General features: G+C 41.5%; 1 protein-coding gene across 1 annotated transcript in view; it reads right to left on the bottom strand.

The window, feature by feature from the left end:
• The window catches only part of LOC106589191 (glutamate receptor ionotropic, NMDA 2C), an 87,101-nt gene extending 68,241 nt beyond the window's left edge, over positions 1 to 18,860 (bottom strand). Inside the window, exons 1-3 of the mRNA XM_045710218.1 lie at positions 18,628 to 18,860; positions 18,350 to 18,486; positions 18,060 to 18,140 (exon numbers count right to left, since the gene is read on the bottom strand). Coding sequence (XP_045566174.1) covers positions 18,060 to 18,140; positions 18,350 to 18,486; positions 18,628 to 18,844 — 435 coding nt within the window. The 5' untranslated portion in view covers positions 18,845 to 18,860. The remainder of the gene's footprint in view (positions 1 to 18,059; positions 18,141 to 18,349; positions 18,487 to 18,627) is intronic.
• Between the last annotated feature and the right edge of the window lie 319 nt (positions 18,861 to 19,179).

The raw sequence follows: 19,179 nt of genomic DNA, 5'->3' as shown, positions 1-19,179 counted from the left end.
AATTGATTGCCTTTCCAAACTACAGTGTCTGTGGGGTCATTTTGCACTTCCTAAGGCTTCCACTAGATGTCAACAGTCTTTAGAACCTTGTTTCATGCTTCTACTGTTACTGGGGAGAGAATAAGAGCTGTCTCAAGCCTGGGACCAACGAGTTGTTTACTTACTGCGTGGGCACGCAGGCGCACCGTTCTTTATCCTCTGTAATGAATACGCTATTGTCCGGTTGGAATATTATCGAAGATTTATGTTAAAAAGACCCTAAGGATTGATTGTAAACATCGTTTGACATGTTTCTACGAACGGTAATGGAACTATTTGACTTTTCGTCTCGGGTTTTGCACTCGCGCATTATGCCTTTGGAATAGTGATCTGAACGCGCGAACAAAACGGAGGTATTTGGACATAAATATGGAGTTTATCGAACAAAACAAACATTTCTTGTGGAAGTGGGAGTCCTGGGAGTGCATTCCGACGAAGATCAGCAAAGGTAAGTGAAGATTTATAATACTATTTCTGAGTTTTGTTGACTCCAGAACTTGGCGGGTAACTGTATAGCTTGCTTTGATGGCTGAGCTCTGTACTCAGAATATTGAACAATGTGCTTTCGCCGTAAAGCTATTTTGAAATCTGACACAGCGGTTGCATTAAGGAGAAGTGTATCTATAATTCTTCCAATAACTGTTGTAAATTTTACCAACGTTTATGATGAGTATTTTTGTAAATTGATGTGCTCATTCACCGGAGGTTTGGAGGCAATACATTTTCTGAACATCACGCGCCAATGTCAAATGGGGGTTTTGGATATAAATATGAACTTTATCAAACAAAACATACATGTATTGTGTAACATTGAGTCCTGGGAGTGTCATCTGATGAAGATCATCAAAGGTTAGTGATTCATTTAAGCTGTATTTCTGGTTTTTGTGACGCCTCTCCTTGCTTGAAAAATGGCTGTGTGGTTTTTCTTGTTTAGGTGCTGTCCTAACATAATCTAATGTTATGCTTTTGCCATAAAGCCTTTTTGAAATCAGACAATGTGGTTGGATTAACGAGAAGTGTATCTTTATAATGGGATATAATAGTTGTATGTTTTAGAAATTTGAATTCTGAGATTTTTGTTGTTTTGAATTTGCCGCCCTGCTATTTCACTGGCTGTTGAATAGTGTGTCCCGTGGGCGTCCCACATGTCCCAGAGAGGTTTAAGGATAAGCGTGGCAGACGTGTTGTTGCCTACTCTTACCACCAGGGGGCGGCCCATCAGGAAGTCCAGGATCCAGTTGCTGAGGGAGGTGTTTAGTCCTAGAGTCCTTGGCTTTGTGATGAGCTTTGTGGGCACTATGGTGTTGAATGCTGAGCTGTAGTCAATGAACAGCATTCTCACATATGTGTTCCTTTTGTCCAGGTGAGAAAGAGCAGTGTGGAGTGCGATTGAGATTGCGTCATCTGTGGATCTGTTGGGGCGGTATGTGAACTGGAGTGGGTCTAGGGTGTACGGGACGATGCTGTTGATGTGAGCCATGACCAGCCTTTCAAGCACTTCATGGCTACCGACGTGAGTGCCACGGTGGCGGTAATCATCTAAGGCAGGTTACCTTCGCTTCCTTGGGCACAGGGACTATGGTGGTCTGCTTGAAACATGTAGGTATTACAGACTCGGTCAGGGAAAGGATGAAACTGTCAGTGAAGACACTTGACAGTTGGTCCGCGTATGCTTTGAGTACATGTCCTGGTAATCGGTCTGGACCAGTGGCTTTGTGAATGTTGACCTGCTTAAAAGTTTTGTTCACATCGGCTACCTAGAGCGTTATCACACAGTCATCCAGAACAGCGGGTGTTCTCATGCATGCTTCAGTGTTGCTTGCCTCGAAGCGAGCATAAAAGGCATTCAGCTCGTCTGGTAGGCTCGCGTCACTGGGCAGCTCACGTCTGGGTTTCCTTTTGTACTCCGTAATAGTTTTCAAGCCCTGCCACATCCGAGCGTCAGGTCCGGTGGTAGGATTCAATCTTAATCCTGTATTGACACTTTGCTTGTTTGATGGTTCGTCTGAGGGCAAAACGGGATTTCTTATAAGTGTCCGGATTAGTCTCCTGCTCCTTGAAAGTGGCAGCTCTAGCCATAAACTCGATGCAGATGTTGCCTGTAATCCATGGCTTCTGGTTGGGATATGTACGTACAGTCACTGTGGGGACGACGTCATCGGTGCACTTACTGATGAAACCGATGACTGAGGTGGTGTATTCCTCAATGCCATCGGATGAATCCCGGAACATATTCCAGTCTGTGCTAGGAGAACAGTCCTGTAGTGTAGCATCTGCGTCATCTGACCACTTCCGTATTGAGTGAGTCACTGATACTTCCTGCTTTATTTTTTGCTTGTAAGCAGGAATCAGGAGAATAGAATTATGGTCAGATTTGCCAAATGGAGGGCGGGGGAGAGCTTTGTATGCATCTCTGTGTGTGTAGTAAAGGTGGTCTAGGATTTGTTTTTCCCTGGTTGCACATGTGACATGCCGGTAAATATTTGGTAAAACTGATTTAAGTTTGCCTGCATTAAAGTCCCCGGCCACTAGGAGCGCCACTTCTGGGTGAGCATTTTCTTCTTTGCTTATGGCCTTATAGTGTAGGTTGAGAGTGGTCTTAGTGCCAGCTTCGCTTTGTGGTGGTAAATAGACGGCTACAAATAATACAGATGAGAACTCTCTTGGTAGATAGTGTGGTCGACAGCTTATCATAAGGTACTCTACCTCAGGCGAGCAATACCTCGAGACTTCTTTAATATTAGACATCGTACACCAGCTGTTATTGACAAAAAGACACACACCCCCATCCCTCGTCTTACCAGAGGTAGCGTCTCTGTTATGCCGGTGCATGGAAAATCCCTCCAGCTCTATATTGTCAGTTTCTTAGTTCAGCCACGTTTCGGTGAAACATAAGATGTTACAGTTTTAATGTCCCGTTGGTAGGATCTTTGCACGTCTGAGGTTCACAAAAGAGCACCTGGATGTCCCACAGTGCTACAGGCAAAATATTCCGTGGACAGATGAAACTACAGTTGAGTTGTTTGTAAGGAACACACAACACTATGTGTGGAGAAGAAAAGGCACAGAACACCAATATCAAAACCTCAAAACACCGGCTTCGAGGGCATTATCAGTTTTATGCAAAGGGTTACCAACATATTCAAATAATGATAGTGACTTAATTATTTTCATAAAATTTTATTTTGGTGAATTTATTCATATTATTTAATCCTTCCATGACATATAGTCCAGACACAAATCAAAGGTTGCTACCCAAGCCAGCTGGTCTTTCATTCTATCGTTTCGGGTCTTTTATTCTGTATCTATGGACGCAACCCAGTCGTTCCTTCTAAGTGTTCCATTGTAATACTGGCTGGAAACGTTCTTATCCCTTGTTTGCTAGCTAGCCAACTACGGCTAACATACAGTCATGTCGAAAGGGCAGCCAGAATAACAGAAAAGTAGCTGCATTTCTTTAAGCTGTTTTCTAGTGACATTTATTTGGATACAGCTAATGAGCTAATGATGCGCATGGCATAGAAAATGTGCTCTCTCAAAAAGGCACTGTTGTTCAGAGGAGATAGCAAACAACCCAGCTAACACAATCACTTCAAACTGAAGCTGGAAAGACTGCAAACTAGCTGCACTTAATTTTGTTTTACCTGTTTTCTACTGACATTTCTTTGTCTGCTGTTGAAAACCAAATGCTAGTCTAAAAGAAATGGGAGATAATGTCTAGAGGTTTTTATATTGGAGATCATGTTTATAAATCGACTGGCTGGGCTAATGAGACAGTGTGTCACGGCTTTCTTCGTCGGAGGACGATATAGCGAAATCGTCGTCCGAAAAGGTGGACCAATATGCAGCAGAGTTGGTGTTCATTTTCTTAATTTATTAACAAACGTTGAACACGAAAAAACAGGAAAACAATAAGCACGACAAATGACAGTTTTGCATGCTAACAAAACACGCAATGCAAAAACAATCTCCCACAAATACAAGACAAACACACCCAACTAATATAGGACTTCCAATCAAAGGCAACACCAAACAGCTGCCTTCAATTGGAAGTCCACCCCAATTAACTCAACATAGAAACACACTCACTAGACTACACATAGAAATACATAAACATAGACCATAACTCAAAACCCGGAAATAATAAATCAAACACCCTCCTAACTAACACACCACCCTGAACCACATAAAACAAATACCCTCTGCCACGTCCTGACCAAACTACAATAACAATTAACGCTTATACTGGCCAGGACGTGACACAGTGGATTGCTCAGTGAGATGGAACAGAATAAATATGCATTTCAAAGTCATAGCTTTAGCTGGTGGTAACTTGTGGAATAGACACTGGCTGGAATGCATTTTTAACCAATCAGCTTCCAGGATTAGACCCACCCGTTGCATAATTGACTAATATTTGCCACATTCAAATCATTCTCATGTCACAATATATCACCACAGTCCGTGCCATGGTGAAATTTCCACTCCTGTAGATCTGAAATAATTTGATGGTGAAACTTGCCAGCCAATCAGAAAAGCAGGCGAAGCAATTCAGGCATTCTTGAATGTCAGTGCAATCCTTGTCCTGCAAAGAAACATTATTTTTATAGTTGAAAAAAGGTATTTCGCATCAGTGGGCATTTAGAATTTAATGTAGAATGGAGCTCCATAGTTACATGATGACATCACATGTAGGGTGACCACATTTAAAATAGCCAAATACGGTACAACAGAATGATTTTGCGGGACATTCCCGGGACAGTGTAGCCTACATGAATAAAAACATTTGGCAGCACCCCCCCACCCCCTGACAGATCTTGCATGTCATTATAAAATTGCAACATCTGCCTATTGTCTCAAAAATATTTTCTATTTTTAATACCCTCAAACACCAAGTTAGGTATACCTAATTTCATCACTGTCAATTGTGAATGATAATTCCTTGTGTTTTACCAGTGAAATGTCCAAACTGCGTCTGCATGCCAATCATTTGATCTCAGTTTCAAGGGAATGTACATTTAGATCTTTTTGAATTACTGTTTTGTGAGCTAATTAGAGCAGATGGTGTTAACAAACTGTTGAGTTTAGGCCGCATGCTAATTATTTTGGGACCATTCAGCTAACCATCCTGAAATATAAGAAATTAGGTGCTGTTATTGGAGTAACAGTAATGTTATACTATGCTATTATATTTGGTTCTGTTATGTAGACTACTAATTAATCATTATGTGATCTTTGAAGACATTGGTTCAGCTTTTATTATAACTTTACTAAGGGATCGAGCCCCATTCTGAGAAGTGGCGGAGCGATGCTCTGGTGTGCTGTGGCAGCACTATACCCCTGCAGTCCGTTGCACCGAACTGGCAATTGAAGCATAGCCAACTTTTGCCTTGTGCAAAATTTGGTGATAGAATTGAGAGAACACTGTGTCTGTTTTATGAAAATCAGGGAATATTTGGCCAAGGAAACATTCCTGGTAGGTCTCAGGGAATGTAAAACAGTTAGGATGGGAGACTTTTAACATGGTATTGAGCAGCAAATATATTAAATGAGCAACTAATAAGCATGGAGAGCCTCCCAAGTTTTGATGAAATTACCTTATATCGTTCAGTCTAATAACACTATTTACATAATTTTGTAGCGCTTTTTGTAAGTACACTACTGTACATGACCAAATGTATATGGACACATGCTCGTTGAACATCTCATATCAAAATCATGGGCATTAATATGGAGTTGGTCCCGCTTTTGTTTTTATAACAGCCTCCACTCTTCTGGGAAGGCTTTCCACTAGATGTTGGAACATTGCTGCGGGGACTTAATTCCATTCAACCACAAGAACATTAGTGAGGTTGGGCACTGATTTTGGTCGATTAGGCCTGGCTCGCAGTCGGCGTTCCAATTTATCCCAAAGGTGTTCAATGGAGTTGAGGTCAGGACTCTGTGCAGGCCAGTCAAGTTCTTCCACACCAATCTTGACAAACCATTTCTGTATGGACCTCGCTTTGCTGAAACAGGAAAGGGCCTTCCCCAAACTGTTGCCACAAAGTTGGATGCACAGAGTCGTCTAGAATGTCATTGTATGCTTTAGCGTCAAGATTTCCTTTCACTGAAACTAAAGGGCCAGGAAAACCATGAAAAACAGCCTCAGACCATTATTCCTCCTCCACCAAACTTTACAGTTTGCACTATGCATTCGGGCAGGTTGTGTTCTCCTGGCACAGCCAAACCCAAATTCATCCGCCGGACTGCCAGATGGTGAACTGTGATTCATCACTCCATAGAACACGTTCCACTGATCCAGAGTCCAATGGCGGTGAGATTTACACCACTCCAGCCAACGCTTGGCATTGCACATGGTTATTTTAGGCTTGTGTGAAATCCAATTTCATGAAGCTCCCGACTAACAGTTCTTGTGCTGACATTGCTTCCAGAGGCAGTTTTGAACTCAGTAGTGAGTGTTGCAACCGAGAACTCGTTTTGTGAGTTTGTGAGGCCTACCACTTCTCAGCTGATCCGTTGTTGCTCCTAGACATATCCACATCACAATAACAGTATTTACAGTTGACCGGGCAGCTCTAGCAGGGCAGAAATTTGACAAACTGACATGTTGAAAATCACTAAGCTCTTCAGTAAGGCCATTATACTTCAAATGTTTTTCTGTGGAGATTGCATAGCTGAGTGCTTGATTTCATACACCTGTCAGCAACAGGTGTGGCTAAAATAGCTGAATCCACTAATTTGAAAGGGTGTCCACATATTTTTGTATATATTGTGTATATAGTTGGTAGGCCAAACTGTCCTCTCCATGTTTAGCTGGAATTCAGCCCGAAAGGATTTGAGAAATACGATTGGTTAGCTATAGGCCTATGATATTGGCCTACTGTCTCGTCTTAAACTGCGCAGAATATCAGATCTCAACAACAATTGGAGAAGTGTTTTAACATCACCATTAGGCTGTGGCTACCACATCCTCATGATTTATATTTCATAAGCCATCGTGACTGAAAGAGACAGGTTGGAATGTCTAACTGAAATACGGGACAAATCAACCTTTATTTCTAAATTGGTGGTGTTTGAATATGTTGATAAAATGCAGGACATAATTGTTTGGTTGCGGGACGCAGGACAAAAGGCCAAAATGTGGGACTGTCCTGCACAATCCAGGACATGTGGTCACCCTAACCACATGCTCCGTGTACCTTCAAAATTATTCAGCAATCATCATTTATTCGGAAAAAAACTGTTTCTATCCTTATTTGTTGCAATAAAGAAAGTTTGATGAAAGAAAAACACACTCCTGGGAAATGGATCAAAATGTTGTCAATGATTTGTTTTTGCGACACTGCTTTTGTTGAATAAACCTGGGTCAATGGAAACCTGCCTATTGACTGATTTCACCTGTATTTTTAGACTTTGCACTTCAAAGTAAACCTCAGCTCTGTTATAAATATACCAGTGCTTAATTTGAGCAGGATCATGCCAGCACAGGATCCGGCACCTCTCAGTTTTGGACATTTAATTTTGGAACCTATTTGACAGGATCCGGTACCTCTGGTGGCATAAAACGTAATTTTCAGCCAAACAGGCCTTTCGCAATATTTCAAATACAATCATGGGATAGCACAGGTTGGAAAGCAAATGGGTCCTGCTGAAACAAAAATAGTTACCTGGCTGTAGGCTACGAAAATATAATCCAACTTTCAAATAGGCCTGTTGAGTGAACAGCATTGTTTTTACAAACTGAAATGAGGGAGATTGGCTTTTGGCACGAGCTCATCAGCCATTGCCGTTGAGTGAGCTGCGCATCATTAGGTGAGTCAGTGAAACTGGAAAGCTTTTTAAGGACTATAATTTCCTCCTCATATTGTACAAGATTTTGTCTCTTCCACACACCTAGGCCTAGGCTATTGATGGATTCAAGTGATGTCATTTTTTATGATCTCTCATTCTCAATTTGTCAGTGTCAAAGTAGCCTGACATTTCAATAATTTGTGCGGTATTAAAAAATATTCTGCTTAAGTCTCCAGTCATGTAAAATTACATAGAATTGTATGAAATGCATTTATGCATTCCTTCAAGACTCCTTTTTTCCTTCAAGACTGCTCTGATGTCAAACATTTCAAGTCAACATTTCTTGATATGAAACTTTTAAGTTGCATGTATTTGAAAATATCTACATTGGTCAATGCACTAAAGAGGAACAATGGGTACATATTGAAGATGCGCATGCTCATCCCCAGAACTTTTCCCTTGTCTATTTTCAAAGGATAAAGCTAAGAACATTGACCACTTCATCGTTAAGAACACTATAACAATATGGAAGAAAATGAAACATATTCTACAAGAACCAATATCACTCCCTAAAAACACAACCCCATGTTACAATCCTTGTATAGCTTTTCAGAATTCACCGATAAATTGGTCCACATGGAAAACTAAAGGCATAGAAACCAAAAATACATTTTAGTATTTTTGGTTTCTATGCCTTTAGTTTTCCATGCGCATCTTCAATATGTACCCATTGTTCCTCTTTAGTGCATTGACCAATGTAGATATTTTCAAATACATGCAACTTAAAAGTTTCATATCAAATGTTGACTTGAAATGTTTTTGACATCAGAGCAGTCTTGAAGGAATCCTAAGAGTCAGAAAAGGATATTCATGTGATAAGATACATAAAACCTTGCAGACAGCCTATCTAACTGACAATGTCTTCGAAAAAAAGATTAACTATTGGAACTAAGACTTAAAAATAACTGATATTGGCACAAGGTGGGGGGAATGTTGAAACATAACTAACGAAATATCAGTTAATGAAATATGAGATTTAATCCACTATTTACTAATCCATATAATTTATTACGCAAGATAAAAAATGCACAATTCCTTCAACACAACGGCAGAGTCATGTCTTAAGTGTAAAACTAACAATGACTCAATCATTTACAGTCGTGGTCAAAAGTTTTGAGAATGACACAAATATTAATTTCCACAAAGTTTGCTGCTTCAGTGTCTTTAGATATTTTTGTCAGATTTTACTATGGAATACTGAAGTATAATTACAAGCATTTCATAAGGGTCAAAGGCTTTTATTGACAATTACATGAAGTTGATGCAAAGACTCAATATTTGCAGTGTTGACCCTTCTTTTTCAAGACCCTGCAAATCACCCTGGCATGCTGTCAATTAACTTCTGGGCACCATCCTGACTGTTGGCAGCCCATTCTTGCATAATCAATGCTTGGAGTTTGTCAGAATTTGTGGGTTTTTGTTTGTCCACCTGCCTCTTGAGGATTGACCACAAGTTCTCAATGGGATTAAGGTCTGGGGAGTTTCCTGGCCATGGACCCAAAATATCAATGTTTTGTTCCCCGAGGAACTTAGTTATCACTTTTGCCTTATGGCAATGTGCTCCATCATGCTGGAAAAGGTATTGTTCGTCACCAAACTGTTCCTGGATGGTTGGGAGAAGTTGCTCTCGGAGGATGTGTTGGTACCATTCTTTATTCATGGCTGTGTTCTTTGGCAAAATTGTGAGTGAGCCCACTCCCTTGGCTGAGAAGCAACCCCACACATAAATGGTCTCAGGATGCTTTACTGTTGGCAAGACACAGGACTGATGGTAGCGCTCACTTTGTCTTCTCTGGACAAGCTTTTTTCCGAATGCCTCAAACAATCGGAAAGGGGATTCAGCAGAGAAAATGACTTTACCCCAGTCCTCAGCAGTCCAAATCCTGTACCTTTTGCAGAATATCAGTCTGTCCCTGATGTTTTCCTGGAGAGAAGTGGCTTCTTTGCTGCCCTTCTTGACACCAGGCCATCCTCCAAAAGTCTTCACCTCACTGTGCGTGCAGATGCACTCACACCTTTCTGCTGTCATTCCTGCCTGCTGTCATTCCTGTACTGTTGGTGCCCCGATCCCGCAGCTGGATCAACTTTAGGAGACGGTCCTGGCGCTTGCTGGACTTTCTTGGGCGCCCTGAAGCCTTCTTCAGAACAATTGAACCGCTCTCCTTGAAGTTCTTCATGATACGATAAATGGTTGATTTAGGTACAATCTTACTGGCAGCAATATCCTTCCCTGTGAAGCCCTTTTTGTGCAAAGCAATGATGACGGCACGTGTTTCCTTGCAGGTAACCATGATTGACAGAGGAAGAATAATGATTCCAAGCACCACCCTCCTTTTGAAGCTTCCAGTGTGTTATTCAAACTCAATCAGCATGACAGAGTGATCTCCAGCCTTGTCCTCATCAACACTCACACCTGTATTAATGAGAGAATCACTGACATGATGTCAGCTGGTCCTTTTGTGGCAGGGCTGAAATGCAGTGGAAATGTTTTTTTGGGGATTTGCATTCAGTTCATTTGCATGGCAAAGAGGGACTTTGCTAGTAATTGCAATTCATCTGATCACTCTTCATAACATTCTGGAGTATATGCAAATTGCCATCATACAAACTGAGGCAGCAGACTTTGAAAATTAATATTTGTGTCATTCTCAAAACTTTTGGCCACAACTGTACAGTTTTTTTACTGTTCCACTATATGACCACTGATTATGATTACCATGTGTTTCTGGATAGACCAGAGCTATTTTCCATATGGAGCCCTGGCTAGGATACGGTACGTGTTTATGAGTGTTTATCACGCAGTTGTGTGAGTATTCCTCAGGGGACACTAGCTGTCTCCCTCGTTAGGAGATACTGATGTTAGCGGGTGTACCAGTCCCCCAACACAACATCTGGATACACCACTGTCTACTGAACACAACCAACAAATATGACTCATAGCCTGGAAAACACAAAGGCACGCAAGTATGCACGCGGACACAAACGCACGCAAACAAACACACAAATTGCAAGCATATCCGACCGTGATCAGAAAACACACACACACCAATAGCAATCAGATAAAACAATCACACACACACTCACCAAAAGAAAGCATACGATAACACATGCAAGCATGCCCACACACACACCAATAGCCAGAATATATACGATCACACACACACTTTGTCTTCCTCCCCCCTCTATATCGTACCCTCTTGATCATTTGATTGATACATGCATAACCTGACAAAAGACATACAGCTCCTTTCCTTTTTTTCATCTTTCATCTTCCTTTCATTGTTCCTTGTTTAGTGATGGATAGATCAGGGACAGAGGATAAAGGACAAAAAAAGAACCAGAAATAGGTGTCAGACTGAATAGCAGGGTCCTTTAAAAGATACCAAAGACATCAAAGATATGCCTCCTCCTCATTATTATCGTCATCATCAGGGCCATTGATAATCAAGCACTATTGAACCCTTTTATCTATGAATAGGATCACACACACATAAACACACACACTTCCCTTGCCACCTGCAGGTTAGAGAGGCGAGCCAGCGGGGAAAAATCTGAGTCTGATGGGAAAAATCTGGCTGGAAATTAGTTGGCAACCGGAGGGTTGCTTGTATCAAATCCTAGATGCCATTGCCTGCCGTTGTGCCCTTGAGCAAGGCACTTAACCTCCCATAAAAACTGCTCTGGGGCACCCACTGTGGCAGCCCTCCACTCCTTTCCAAAACCTATATATGTATGAACAGTATGTGTGTCTTTCGGGGGATTGGGATAAAAGCGAAAGTAACATTTTGGTTGGACCCTAGGTTGGGTGCAATTGACCAATAAAGTGATCTTAATCTTAGTCTATTGTAAGAAACCCTGCTAATGAGTTTGTCGCGTTAACAAAGACCAGGGACTATAGAGTAGATCAGCCTAGATATGAACAGGGTGGATCAGAAGAGTTTTATCTACTTCCTGTTGTTTTCTATTCAGTGTCCAGTGTCAGTCTTGCCGAACCTGTCATGTCATCTTGTCTAATGTCAGAGGATGGAGATCTCTATTGCTGTGTGTCTTCTGAAGAAAGCTGTCTCTCAATACTTTGGCTTTCAGCTGTTTTGTCTCATAGAGCTGCATGCATCTTATATGTTGATTGTTATCATAGATGTCTACAGCTTTAGACAGCCTGTCACTCTACACTGTCTTAAACATATGCCTGTTAGCTGTCTCTCTAAACTGCCTTAGACATAGGCCTGTTAGCTGTCTCTGTACACACTCTTAGAATGAAGACAAAAGGGTTCTTCGGCTGTCTCCATAGGAGAACCTTTTTTGGTTCCATGTAGAACCATTTTGGGAAAAGGTTATAGTATGGAACCCAATGGGGTTCTACCTGGAACCAAAAGGGTTCTTCAAAGGGTTCTACAATGGGAACAGCTGGAGAACCCTTTTAGGTTCTAGATAGCACAATTTTTTCTAAGACATTTTAGATGTCTCAAAGCCATACCTTCGCTTGAAGAGCCAGGACTGATTGTGTGTCAGCGAGTGACTCATCTCTCAGAGTCTTTAACAAGCTGTCAATTAGACCATTATAAAGAAGAGACAAGGGTTATCTATACTCTAATTACAGATAGAGCCAAATACTCTCTCGCAGGCTATCAGCTATCCACAAGTGTGAGAGGTGGGGGGGATGGGGGGGATATAGAAAGGAAGAGATAGAGAGGGAGAGAGGGATTGAGGAAAAGAGAAAGGGAGAGAGAGAGTGGAGGAGAGAAATAGAAAAAGAGAGTGGATAGCGAGAGTGTGAGAGAAAGCGAGTGGTGGAGAGGAGGGGGAGAAACAGAGAGAGAGAAAAAAACAGAGTGGAGGAGAGATGGAGAAAGAGGGGGAGTAGAACAGGGAGAGCGTAATAGATGAGAGAGTGACAGGGGCAGTAGGGAGTCTCTACCTCCTAAAGGGTCTAATTAAGTGTTTAATAGAGTGGCAGAGCTCTGAGAGACCACTGGCTGACTGTGTCACACACACGCACGTGCGCACACAAGTGCACAGACAGACACACACACACACACACACACACACACACACACACACACACACACACACTCACTTGATGCCATCAGCCCAGCATAGTGCTTGCTACCTGCCATCACATCATCTGTCTCCGAGGATCTTACCTCGGAAGCGAGGTCATTCCCCAAACTGTTTAATAAAGTGTCATATTGCATTCTGTCTTTGTTATTCATTCAGTTAAGCCTGTACTCGAGTGAACTGAAGTACTGACTTCTGTCAGTAGGCTACAGCTTCATATAGACACCAGATTATGACTGATTTATTTCCACTCAATCAATCACTGTCTCTCAATATCTCCATCACGTCTTTGTGTTTGATGCATTTCTATCTAAAACATTGACTCAACAACAGCCCAACCCCTGTTCAGGTACTTATTCACATTCCCACTATTTCACAGCATTATCATTGTACTACTACAGATATCTATATTCCCAGTATTGTTGTCAGTAATATTCCTGTGCACATACATTTAAATTCCACTGTTAGCTCTGTTACTGTTAGCCCAAATGGGAAGCCCACGGTGGTCAACTCGCCCAGTACTATTATTTAAAATACCATAACTCTGGATACCCCCTCTGTTTTCAAAGCATTTATAGTGCTTGGGCTGTTACACATAAACGTGCAAAGCTTGATATCAAAGATGGACCTTCTTGATGTCTGAGTATAGACACAAGCCCTGATATTCTGGTTCTCACGGAGACCTGGCTCAAAAATTTCAGGTGAAATATACCAAAAAGGGGAGAGGGGTAGCTACTACATTACCGGTCAATAGATTTAGAACACCTACTCATTCAAAGGTTTTTATTTATTTTGACTATTTTCTACATTGTACAATAAGAGTGAAGACATTAAAACTATGAAATAACACAATCATGTAGTAACCAAAAAAAGTGTTGAACAAATCAAGATATATTACTGTATATATTTGAGATTCTTCAAAGTAGCCACCCTTTGCCTTGATGACAGCTTTGCACACTCTGGCCATTCTCTCAACCAGCTTCACCTGGAATAGTTTTCCAACAGTCTTGAAGGAGTTCCCACATATGCTGAGCACTTGTCTGCTTTTCCTTTACTCTGCGGTCCAACTCATCCCAAACATCTCAATTGGGTTGAGTTCGAGTGATTGTGGAGGCCAGGTCATCTGATGCAGCACTCCATCACTCTCCTTCTTGGTCAAATAACCCTTACACAGCCTGGAGGTGCGTTTTGGGTCATTATCCTGTTGTAAAAAAAATGATAGCCCCTCTAAGCGCAAACCAGATGGGATGGCATATTGCTGCAAAATACTGTGGTAGCCATGCTGGTTAAGTTTGAAAAGCAAAGCACCATCACACCTCCTCCTCCATGCTGCACAGTGGGAACCACACATGCGGAGATCATTCATTCACCTACGCTGCGTCTCACAAAGACACTGAACCAAAAATTGCAACCAAAAATCTCAAATTTGGACTAATCAGACAGATTTCCACAGGTCTAATGTCCATTGCTCGTGTTTCTTGGCCCAAGCAAGTCTTCTTCTTATTGGTGTCTTTTGGTAGTGGTTTCTTTACAGCAATTTGACCATGAAGGCCTGATTCATACAGTCTCCTCTGAACAGTTGATGTTGAGATGTGTCTGTTACTTGAACTCTGAAGCATTTATTTGGGCTGCAATTTCTGAGGCTGGTAACTCCAATGAAGATATCCTCTGCAGCAGAAGTAACTCTGGGTCTTCCTTTCCTGTGGTGGTCCTCATGAGAGCCAGTTTCAACATAGAGTTTCATGGTTTTTGCGACTGCACTTGAAGTTTCTTTTGAAGTTCTTAACATTTTCCGGATTGACTGACCTTCATGTCTTAAAGTAATGATGGACTGTTGTTTCTCTTTGTTTATTTGAGCTGTTCTTGCCATGATATGGACTTGGTCTTTTACCAAACAGGGCTATCTTCTGTATACCACCCCTACCTTGTCACAACACAACTGATTGTCTCAAGCGCAATAAGATGGAAAGAAATTCCACAAATGTACTTTTAACAAGGCACACCTGTTAATTGAAATGCATTCCAGGTGACTACCTAATGAAGCTGGTTGAGAGAATTCCAGGAGTGTGAAAAGCTGTCATGAAGGCAAAGGGTGGCTACTTTGAAGATTTTGATTTGTTTAATACTTTTTTGGTTACTACATGATCCTATATGTGTTATTTCATAGTTTTGATGTCTTCGCTATTATTCTACAATGACGAAAATAGTAAAAATAAAGAAAAACCCTTGAATGAGTAGGTGTGTCCAAACTTTTGACTGGTACTGTATGCGATATCAACACTTGTGGCAGCATGTTCTCTAAGTGTCACGATTCCCAAAAAGTTTGTGTTTTTGATCATAAATGTAGCCCTATGCCAAAATATGCATTTGTTTGTAACAGGGATCCACCCACTCTCTGCCTAAGCAAGTTCTGTCCGGCACTGGCATCATTACTGAAAAAAGAGAGATAAGTGATGCATTTAATCAGGGTAAGGTTTTACTAAGCTGACATATGGAATCATTTTAAGATGGTCATACCATGGATCATTTAGCTATTTTATTTAGAATTTTAAGATCCCTTTAGGTCTAAAAAATGTATATAAAAAAATATTTGATAAAATATTGAATTTGGATTTACTACTACAAAACATAGAAATGCATTGAATAACACCTTTATAAATGTCAAAAAAGACAGTCATCAAAGAAATCATAAGGAATTAGGAAATATTTGTTGGCACAAAACTACCTCCATACTTCCATTCATTTGTATGGGTTACCTTCAGACAGGTCCTGTGACACACTGTAGCTCGGCCACCTTCCACCGCAGATGCGCCCTCATACCATCATGGCCACTTAATTATTCCCAACTTCCAATTGACTCCTTCATCCCCCTCCTGTTCCCTGTAACTATTCCCCAGGTCGTTGCTGTAAAATGAGAATGTGTTCTCAGTCAACTTACCTGGTAAAATAGGGTTAAATAAAAAATAAAACAACCTAAACGGGTCGATTTTAGGTCCTGTACTTTACTGTCTATATAAATATTGGTCTATCTGCAAAGAATTGTAACGTACACCTGTATGCAGATGACATTGTTGTGTATGCTATTGCCCCCATGGTTGACCAGGCTTTTTCAGAGCTGCAATCTGCCTTTGTTGCTTTGCAGAAAGCATTTGAATTAACAGAAATGTATACTTAATGCAGATAAAACCAAGGATATTAAGTTTTCTGATAAATATCTGGGCATCTGAATTGATGAAAAGTTATCTTCTAAAAAGCATATGGATGAGTTAGTTAAGAAGTTGGGAATAAAAATGGGCCTCTTCTTTAGAAATAGATCACACCATTTATATGAATGCAGCTGCCACTGCACTGAAACCATTAGATGCAGTTTACCACAACACACTTAGCTTTATTACGGGTGACAGGTTCAGTACACATCATTGCATCTTATATCAGAAAGTAGGCTTGCCCTCTCTTAAGTCTTGTAAATCGACACACTGCTCTCTTTTTGTTTATAAAGCACTCTTGCACAAACTTCCACCGTACCTTACTTCATTGTTAAAATACAGAGAGACGAGCCACCAGACACGATCACAGGGATGACTTAAGACGTCCGCACACTTCCCATCTGAAACAGTTCGGAACTGTTCCTGCATATATTATGACATTTTGTGACGCTTTTCTTCGTTTTGGTCTTCGGCAAGGTGGTAACCCTTGTGACCTTATTAATTATCGCTCTATTTCTAAACCTTCTTGCCTAGAAAAACATTTTGAGTTCTTGATTAATGCTCAGCTAAGCTATTTCTTAACTTCCATAATCTATTCTAAATCTGCATCAGTCAGGCTTCAGACCAGGGCAGAGCACCATCTTGGGAGCATCACTGGTTTTAAACGATGTGGTAAATTGTTTGGATAGGAAGAAACACTGCGCTGCTCTATTCATTGACTTGTCTACGCATTCGACCACTCTTTACTAATTCCCTGCTAAATCTGAACATCAGGCTAGGCATGTGCACGTAAGTGAGAGAGGTATATATTCTTATTCCATCCCTTTACTTAGATCTGTGTGTACAGGTATTAGGTAGTTGTTGTGGAATTGTTAGATTACTGTTAGATATTACTGCACTGTCGGAACTAGAAGCACAAGTATTTTGCTATACTCGCAATAACATCTGCTAACCATGTGCATGTGGCCAATAAAATGTGATTTGATTTGAGAGGGAGTATGTGTGTGTGTGTGTGTGTGTGTGTGTGAGTGCATCTGTACTATATGTGTGTGAGTGCTACTGTCAGCACTATAAATACAGGGTGTTGATGACAGGTGTTAGTGCCTCACATCTCTTGGGTGAGGGGAGGGGGGAGAGGAAAAGGGGAAGGAAGGAGTGACGAGAGAGAGAGATGAGAGGGAGGAATAGTAGGCGAAAGTGGGAAGATGAGTTTGAAGTGGGGTGAGGGATGAGTTAGGGACAAGAGGAGGGACAAAGTGAAGATAAAGAGAGAGTGAGGATAGGGTGAGATTCAGTGGAAACTGTGGTGATCAGGCTACTACAGAACTAGAAGTGATCTGATGACTGATCATCTCTCTACACTCTAAGCATCGAGCTCAATGTGTCTACTTGTTTCCTAGCAGAACAACTCTTTCCCAGCTATTATCTGATTAAGATTGATGGAGATGAGGTAGAAGACATATTTCTATTTCTCATCCATGCCCTGTGTTGCATGTTTAGACAGAACACACACATTTATTTACAGACTGGTGTTAAACAGCATATCTGTAGAGGTGTTGTGGTGTTGCATTGCTGTCTGTAGGTGTTTGAATTGGTACCCTGTACAAATCTTACCCTACGGGGTCCGGACTACTGATGTTTTCTGTTCTACCAGATAATGAATTGCATCCACCTGGTGTCCCAGGTCTAAATCAGTCCCTGATTAGAGGGAAAGACTGAAAAGAAGCAGTGGAACTGGCTTCAAGGTCCAGGGTTGAGTTTGAGGGATATACAGTATAGGTGATTTGTCTCACATGATGTGGTGTCTAGAGGAGTTTTAGTACTACATTATGTGTTATGCTAGGGTTATTTGTGATTTGTGTGGTAGCTTGAGTATATATACAGTATTATGTGTTGTCTTACCTTGTGAGGTATGACAACGGTAGATCCTCCGCTGATGCCAACGATGGGCAGAGCTGTCTGAGTCGACAGAAAGTCTAGGATCTGAGCCACTTCTGCCACCTGCTTTTATTAGGTCCAGGAGATAGTCAAATACATACATACAACATATAGAGGATTTTTACCAAGGAATCTGGCATCTCATATTTATCCCGTTTTTTCAATATCCCCAAAGGACAGAGGTCAGTATCTGAGTTAACCTTTCGCCTTGTTTAACATGATTGATTGATTGATTGATCGATCGATTGACTGACCTGAGGTCCAGCTCCTGATCCCACATCGTCCTCGAACACGACCCCATGCAGTTTCTCTGTCGCCATGGTTTCACAGAGACGTGTCAGCAGGGCACGAGGGTTGGTGTCGTTAACCAGAACAGTGACCGGGTTCACCTCTAAGAAGAAGACAAAAAAGCAGAAGAAGAAGAAGAAGAAGAAGAAGAAAGAACGTTGTACTCCAAAGTGAACATAGTAAAGAGCACATAAGTATCAATGTCAAGAACATACAGTGGCAAAACTGGTTCACAGGTTCATACCTAGGGGAAGATCAGCGAAGTCCTCTCTGCTCAAATGACCCCTGACCTCATTCTGGTAAGCAGAGCCACAGAACACCACTGCCACGTTAATAGAGGGATGAGGGATGAGAGGGCGGGAGAGGAGGGGAGGAGGGGAGGAGAGGAAGAGGAGGAGGAAGAGGAGGAAAAGAGGAGGATATCGCGGAGAAGAAGGTGGCTGTCCTGGAGGAGCAGCCATGTCAGCACCTTACTGCCTGGAGAGGAGTAAGAGGAGTAAAAATAGAAAGAGGGGGAAGAGAAGGAGAGAAAGAGATATGGAGAGGGGGAGGAAGTGAGGGTGGGACAGAGGGTTCAAAGATAGGGGGTTGGAGAGGGAGAGAAATTGAGAGCAGTAGTCAGACATGCAAGCAGCTTTTGTCTTGTGACAATTGATGTGTCGCTCCACAAAACTATTATCTTTTGCGTCCCTTTGATATTTTAAGTAGAAATTGTGCACCAGTATTGGATTTTAAAAGTCTGTTATATTAAATGAAGTGCCCTTTAATATAGACCACATGGACAATTCAATAAATC

The sequence above is a fragment of the Salmo salar genome, chromosome ssa28 (genome assembly GCF_905237065.1).
Source record: "Salmo salar chromosome ssa28, Ssal_v3.1, whole genome shotgun sequence".
Classification (NCBI taxonomy): Eukaryota; Metazoa; Chordata; class Actinopteri; order Salmoniformes; family Salmonidae; genus Salmo; species Salmo salar.
The sequence above is the reverse complement of the archived record's forward strand: the minus strand, read 5'-3'. Positions and strand labels throughout refer to the sequence as shown.